At 41.9% G+C, this 8,167-nt stretch overlaps 1 protein-coding gene across 2 annotated transcripts in view; it reads left to right on the top strand.

Annotated features, from left to right (window-relative positions):
* The first annotated feature begins 418 nt into the window (after positions 1–418).
* LOC144682830 (transmembrane protein 182-like) overlaps positions 419–8,167 on the top strand; it is a 71,029-nt gene continuing 63,280 nt past the window's right edge. The window contains exon 1 of one of the 2 annotated variants that reach the window (XM_078545599.1): positions 419–713. In XM_078545599.1, coding sequence (XP_078401725.1) covers positions 426–713 — 288 coding nt within the window. In that variant the 5' untranslated portion in view covers positions 419–425. The remainder of the gene's footprint in view (positions 714–8,167) is intronic. The other variant, XM_078545600.1, reaches the window with a different exon arrangement.

Genomic DNA, 8,167 nt, shown 5'->3' with positions numbered 1-8,167 from the left:
TGGAGAAGAAGTTTCTTCTGAATTCCTGATTTGATTTATTGGTGACTATCATATATTGCTGGCCTCTAGCTATGCTCTTCCCCACAGTGGAAACATTCTCTCTGTCCACTCTGTCAAAACCTTTCATAATTTTAAAAGCTGCCTTCAATCGAGAAAAGTGACCTTGCCTGTCAACCTTTCCTGATATGTATACCCACGTATTTCTAATATCATCCTGGTAAATCTTCTGCGCACCTTCTCCAGTGCCACTTTATCCTTTTTATAATGTGCTGACTAGAACAGCATGCAGTACTCTTAGCTCTGGTCTAACCAAAGTTCAATACAGATTTAACATAACTTCCTTCTTTTCAATTCTAACCCTCTAGAAGTAAAACCTAGTGCTTGGTTTGTTTTTTTTATGTGGTTAACCTGCGACACAACTTTTAATGAAATCTCTGAAATCCCCTTGTTCCTCTACCTGCCTAGACTTGCAGCTTCTGAATAACAAAGATAGCGCTATTGGAATACCAAAATATACTCCCTTACATTTATCTGTGTTGAACTTAATAGTTTGCCCATTCTGCAAGAAAATAACATCCTTCTGTAATTTGTTGCAGTCCTCCAATTCAACTGGAATTAATCAGCTATTTTCTATGAATAAATCAGCTCCCCAGAAAGAGGAACAATCTTTGACTCATCAAGCGAGACCCAACTGGGACACAGCCTTAGTGATTGTGAGTTCTACATCTAAACAATTTAAAATTACTTTACAATACTTAACCTTTTAATTTACTTATCACTGGTCCCCATAACCTACCTTTTGTTGAGGTTGTTAGTACTCGTTCATGAAGGTCCCAGTTAGGGGCTCCCTTTCCTCACTACCTCCCTACTTGTGCGCATGTACCTGGTCTGCTTGCTGCCCAAAAGCATCGACAGAACTGAAATCAAGTAGAAAGCGGAATTAAGAACAAATCCTATGACTACCTTGACTTCATTCTCCAATTACTACTCCTGTGCAATGTGGTACAACACAATTTGCAAAATGAATAAGAGCATAAGAAATAAGTGCAGGAGTAGACCATAAGGCCCCTCGAGCCTGCTTCGCCATTCAATACGATCATGGCTGATCATTGGCCTTAATGTCACTTTCCTGCCCACTTTCCATATCCATTGATTCCCTGGGAGACCAAAAATCTGCCTGGACCTGAATATATCCAACAATGGGGTAGATAATTCTGAAGACTCACAAGCCAATTTCTTCTCATCTCAGTCCAAAACGATCTGCTCCTTATCCTGAGACTATGTCCCATAATTAGGTTCTTCAGTCAGGGAAATCAACCTCTCAGTGACTATCCTATCTCATATCCTATCGGAATCTTGTATGTTTCAATAAGATTACCTCTCATTTTTCTAAACCCTGGAGAGTATAGGCTCAATTTATTTAGCCTCACGTCATAGGACAATCCTCTCATCCCATGAACCAATGTAGTGAACCTTCAATGCATCGCCTCCAATGCAAATATATCCTTCCTTAAACATGGAGACTAAAACTGTGTACAATACTCCAGTTGTAGTCCCATCAAAACCCTGTTCAATTGTAGCAAGACTTTCTTATTCTTGTACTCCAATCCCCTTGCAATAAAGCCAATATACCATTTGCCTTCCTAATCGCCTACTGTACCTGCATGTTAACTTTATGTTCCTTGTATGAACTTTAAACATTAACATTTAGAAGTTTCATGCTTTTTAAAAAGTATTCTGCTTTTTTATTTTCACTACCAAGCTGAATAACCTCACACCTCTCCATTACACTCCATCTTGTTGCCCACCCACTTAAACTATCTATATTTCTTTACAGACTTTTTGTGTCCTGCTCACAGCTTACATTTCCACTTAATGAACCAGTGCCAACTTGAAAATGCCCCAGTGATTCTAAGTCTTTTTCCTGTCTGTTCGGCAATCCTCTATCCTTGCTAATATGTTTCCCCCAACTTCATGAGCCGTTATCTTGTGTATTAGCCTTTTGCTTGGCATTTTTCGACAACCTTTTGGAAATCTACATGCACTGGTTCCCCTTTATCTACACCACTAGTTAAATCCTCAAGATAAACTCCAATCAGTTTGTCACACAAGATTTTTCTTTCACAATACCATGTTGACTTTGTCTGATTATGCTATGATTTTACACTGTTATGATCTCCAGCTGAAGTTACCACTGGACAAGCCTGATCCCAGGGTGGAGCCCAGTTTGATAGATCATAAGTTCTATGTTTGCTTGTTTAGATATGTGGAGAGGGGCTACTGAACAGAATCACTGGAGTCAGCTAATGAACTGTTAACAAAAACATAAAACATTTATTAAATAAGAAAGAATGAACTCTATTACAATACTCCTTTACCCTATACCTTTACAGATATATGCACATTTGTAAGGATAACACAACTTACAAAAACTATCTTATACTCATGTTCACATTAAGTACAGTCCATATAAACCAATTGGCAACCTGTGGTCAGACACACCACACTCTGAAACCAAGTGACAGATGCCACTCCAGACAGATGCTATGGATCTCTCCTCTGCTACACCCCCCGCACCCGACAGACACTTGTTACACCGTGAGCCAACCAGTCTCACTGACTTCCACATGAGGGTTTCTAATATCCACTTTCCAAGAACTCGCCTTGGAATCTTCTCCTGAACTGACACTTTCTCTCAGACGCCTTCTGCAAGGGTTCACCTCCAGGATTTTGAACTCTCCTGATGTTCCTCTCCCCTGGGTCACCACATGCGTTCAAGCTTTCTTCCATGCATTCTCTTTCATGGGCTCGATTGTCAACAGTACACCACTGCTTCACATACCCATTGCATTTGGACCTTCCAACTTAAAGCCTTATATCAATTTGACTCTGCTCCCTGCAGCTTGGAGCTTTAAGATTGAATCTTGGAGACTTTTTCTGCCCCTCACTCTTAACTTCACTTAACAGGACCTTTTCCAGCTTCCTGCCCTTCCTTTGACTAGAAGGTCTGCTTGGGACTTTCTCCAGTTCCACTCACCTGGATTCTTGGGGACTTTCTTCTTTAGGTTGGGACTGGCTATTTGTCCCCTTTGCTCCAGTCTCTCCCTTGCAGCTACTTTCAACCACATTTAGCTTGGAACAAGCTATCTGAGCCTTCTAGGATGCTTCTGCCTGGCAGGTGTCTTCAAAACTGAACTCAAAAACTGCTGTTTCTAGTTTCTTCCGTGTATCTGTAGGAGGGGCCTGCCTCTCTGGATTTCTGTTGCAACAGCCCAGTTTTTCTACTCTTTTTTTGTTTGATTAACTTCTCTCACAGTTGGAAACTCTCATTAGAAATGCAGGCACCTTTTAAAGTGAAACTGAAACTCAACTTGAACTTTTCTTAACACACTGATACAGAAATACAAATCTAACTGAAACATTAAAGCTAAAACTTATTTCTAACACCCACAAACACAAATATAACTTAAACAGTCTCTATTTCATAACAATAAGTGCTTTATTAAGACTTCCTTCATAATAAAGTCTAACATTTCCCAACAACTAATGTCTAACTGGTCTGTAGTTCCCTGTTTTCTCTCTCCTTCCCTTCTTGAATAGCAGAGTTACATTTGCTAACGTGCAATCTGTTGGGACTATCTAGAATCTAGGAAATTTTGCAAAATCATAACTGGTGCATCCATTATCTCTGGATCTACCTCTATTAAGAGTCCAAGAATACGGTCCATCATGTCTTGGGAATTTGTCAGATTTTAGTCCTTTATGTTTCTCCAATACTTTTTCTCTGCTGACAATAATTACCTTAATTTCCCCACTCATTTTAGCTCCTACGTTACCCTGTATTTCTGGCATGTAATTTATGTCTTCTGTGAAGACTGACGCAAAATATTTGTTTAATGTCCCTGCCATTTTTTCATGCCCCACGATAATTTCCCCTATCTCTGCTTCTAAGGGACCAATATTTACTTTATGAGGAGCTACTCTTTTTGTATACTTGTAAGAGCTCTTACAATCTGTTTTTATATTCCTGGTTGGTTTACTTTTATATCCTACTTTTCCCTTTTTATCAACTTTTTGGTGGTTTGCACTGGTTCCTAAATCATTCTCAATCCTTAGGCTCAGTTCTGTTCTTTACCACAGTAAAATTCCCTTTTAATCTAAACTATCCTTAACGTCCTTAGTAAGCCACACATGGATTTTCCTTGCTGAGTTTTTGCTTTTCAATGGAATATATTTGTTAAATACTTTGAATTGTTTCTTTTATTTTTTTCCTGTTGTATTGTTATAGTGATATAAAGGCACCAGTCGCTAATAAGGGATTGGTAAGGATGTTGTGGGTTTATTTATTTATACTAGGCACATGAGAACAGATATACATGGATAGAAAGCTTGAAGACATCAGAACTGTGCTATGTCTTCTGAGGCAAAAGTGAAACTAAAACTGGATTGCTTGACACACTTCTAATGATGTCATGCTGCTGCACCTTAAAGGCATATTACAACATCCTCCTTTCTTTAAAGATATTTTCCCCCCTTCCAAAGAAGAATAATTATTTACAACACTTGTTCATGTTTAGCTACAATTACAAAGTGTATAGAGCAGATGAATCTATGAGCATCTAAAGCGCCGAGGTAATCTGTTGGTACACCCAGATTTTGTAATGGTAACCTTGTCTGGAAGTTTCTTTAATTGCTCACAGTGATCTGTGGGATTGTCATTCCTGGATGTTGTTCCTTATTGCATTTGGGACCTTGTCCTTTATACAATAGGATTGTACAGTGGTTGAAGAGCTGAAATGGATCTAATTTGTCCTCAGTTATGCCTCACCGTTGCGCTTTTGTGTGTAATGACTTCATAAGACCTTGCTTCTGAACAAATCCTTGTCACCTCAGCTTGTTGCCATGTGGGATCCTGGATGCAAACTTTTTGTCCCACCTGTAAACTTGGCAGTTCTGTACTCACATTTATATTGTGCATGTTGGTCATCTTCTCTTGCAGTTTTAAAAGTTGCTTTCTAGTTTCTGAGTGGGTAGATCTGAGAAAAGTAGGCAGATTGGTATACACTGGTCTGCTAAACATGTGCTCTGCTGCCGATGGAATAGTTGCACTTAGAGGTGTCGCTCTCAGATGTAACAAATGTGTTGATCTTGCTTGTTCTGCCTGCATTTCAGAATTAGGGATTTCACCATGTGAATCATTCATTAGCTAGGCTGTTAGATCTAGGGTAATGAGGAGATGAAGTAGTGTGATCAATATTCCACTATTCATAGATACCCTGAAATGGTTTAGCAATAAATTCTAGACCATCATCCATAATGGTCTCACGTGTTTGTGGTCATGTTGAATTAAATTAGGCCATCCTGTGATGATGGTTTTCTACAGTTTCTATAATGTAGAATCTTTTGCTGTTTCTTCTTGTAGCTGCTGGCATTTGCTTTGTGCAAAACGTTCCAGACGAATTGATGGACTTGCATTCTCCTGCCTCCTGCAAGTGTAATGTTGCAGCTCGCTTGAAACTGCCAACTTCGTCAAAACCTTCTGTATATTTTGATGTTAGGTTGTGAATTGAGGTGATAGAAGTAGTTCCGAGGCTGATCTTCCATGTAGGGTCTCACTGACTCCATGGATTGTCATTAGTATGAGGTCATGGCATGCTTGTAGACATGCGGTCACTGGGCCTTTAGTCTCCATGATGTGGAACATCTGTGACACCCAGAAGGATTGATTGTATTTGCACTCCAGGAATATGGAACCTGCACATGGAGTTAGTGGGCAGGATTTTTCAGTCAGCGTGTGGGAGCGGGCCCGACACGCTGCTGTGTAAAATAACGCACGATGACGTCGGGCTTGAGTCCTGATGTCATCGGGCTGAGTTACGAATTTTCATTCGGCGGGTGTGCGCCGGAGTCGGCTGCGCACCCGCCGATATGTAAACGGCCTATTAAGGTAGAGTAGTACTGTGCAAGTATTATTAGTCAAGAAACAAGGTTCCTAGCTAACATAAATAAGGCCCTGAGCTAGCGTATTTTTTTAAGGGAGTAACTAGCTTAATCGAGAGGGTCGTCATGGCAGGAGAACTCAGACCTGTGATATGCTCCTCCTGCAGGATGTGGGAAATGAGGGACGCTTCCAGCGTCCCTGTTGATCATGTGTGCGGAAGGTGTGTCCAAATGCAGCTTCTAGCTAACCGGATTTCAGAGCTGGAGCTGCGGGTGGACTCATTGTGGAGCATCCGCAATGCTGAGCAAGTCATGGATAGCACGTTTAGTGAGGTGGTCACACTGCAGGTGAAGATTATACAGGCAGAAAGGGAATGGGTGACCATCAGGAACAGTAAAAGACTCAGGAAGGTAGTGCAGGAGTCCCCTGTGGTCATCCCCCTCTCTAACAGATATACCACTTTGGATACTGTTGGGGGCCTTTCAGGGGAAAGTGGCAACAGCCAAGTTCACGGCACCATGGGTGGCTCTGCTGCTCAGAGGGGCGGGAGGAAAACAAGTGGCAGGGCTATAGTGATAGGGGATTCAATAGTTAGGGGCACAGACAGACGCTTCTGTGGCCGCAAACATGAATCAAGGATGGTATGTTGCCTCCCTGGTGCCAGGGCCCGAGATGTCATGGAGCAGCTGCAGGACATTCTGGGGAGGGAAGGTAAGCAGCCAGTGGTTGTGGTACACATTGGTACCAACGACATAGGTAAACTAAGGGATGAGGACCTGCAAGCTCAGTACAGGAAGTTAGGAGATAAATTAAAATGCAGAACCTCAAATGTAGTAATCTCAGGATTACTCCCAGTTCCACATGCTAGCGAGAGCAGGAATAAAAGGATAGACCAAATGAACACGTGACTGGAGAGATGGTGTAGCCAGGAGGGATTCAGATTCTTGAGGCACTGGGACTGGTTCTGGGGAAGGTGGGACCTGCACAAACTGGACGGGCTGCACCCAGGCAGAGTTGGGACCAGTGTCCTTGCGGGGACTTTTGCTAGTTCTGTTGGGGATTATTTAAACTAGTGGCAGGGGGATGGGATCTCAGGAGTAGGATCAGATAGGTCAGATTCAGATCAGAAAAATGGAGATAGAACATTAGAACCATAGAACACTACAGCACAGAAAACAGGCCATTCGGCCCTTCTAGTCTGTTCCGAAATATTATTCCGCTAGTCCCATTGACCTGCACCTAGTCCATAACCCTCCAGACCTCTCCCATCCATGTATCTATCTAATTTATTCTTAAAACTTAAGAGTGAGCCCGCATTTACCACGTCAGATGGTAGCTCGTTCCACACTCTCACCGCTCTCTGAGTGAAGAAGTTCCCCTAATGTTCCCCCTAAACCTTTCCCCTTTCACCCTAAAGCCATGTTCTCTCATGTTTATTTCTCCTAATCTAAGTGGAAAGAGCCTACTCGCATTTACTCTGTCTATACCCCTCACAATTTTGTAAACTTCTATCAAATCTCCCCTCATCCTTCTACGCTCCAAGGAATGAAGTCCTAACCTGTTTAATCTTTCCCTGTAACTCAACTCCTTACGACCCGGCAAACTCCTAATAAATCTTCTCTGCACTCTCTCAATCTTACTGATATCCTTCCTGTAGTTAGGCGACCAGAACTGCACACAATACTCCAAAGTTGGCCTCACCAATGTCTTATACAACCTCACCATAACATCCCAACTCCTATACTCAATACTTTGATTTATGAAGGCCAGTATGCCAAAAGCTTTCTTTACAACCTTGTCTACCTGTGACGCCACTTTCATGTATCTGAACTCCCAGATCCCTTTGTCCCTCCGCACTCCTCAGTGCCCTACCATTTACTGTGTATGTCCTACCTTGGTTTGACCTTCCAAAATGTAACACCTCACACTTTTCCGCATTAAATTCCATCTGCCATTTTCTGGCCCATTTTTCCAGTTGATCCAGATCTCTCTGCAAGCTTTAAAAGCCTTCCTCGCCGTCCACAACGCCTCCAATCTTCGTGTCATCAGCAAACTTGCTGATCCAATTCACCACATTATCATCCAAATCATTGATATAGACAACAAACAACAATGATCCCAGTACAGATCCCTGAGGCACACCACTAGTCACAGACCTCCAGTCTGAGAAGCAATCATCCACTACCACTCTCTGTCTTCTCCCACACAGCCAATTTCGAATTCAGT

The sequence above is a fragment of the Cetorhinus maximus genome, chromosome 7 (assembly GCF_964194155.1).
Source record: "Cetorhinus maximus chromosome 7, sCetMax3.hap1.1, whole genome shotgun sequence".
NCBI classification, from domain to species: domain Eukaryota; kingdom Metazoa; phylum Chordata; class Chondrichthyes; order Lamniformes; family Cetorhinidae; genus Cetorhinus; species Cetorhinus maximus.
This window is presented reverse-complemented; position numbering and strand designations above follow the sequence as displayed.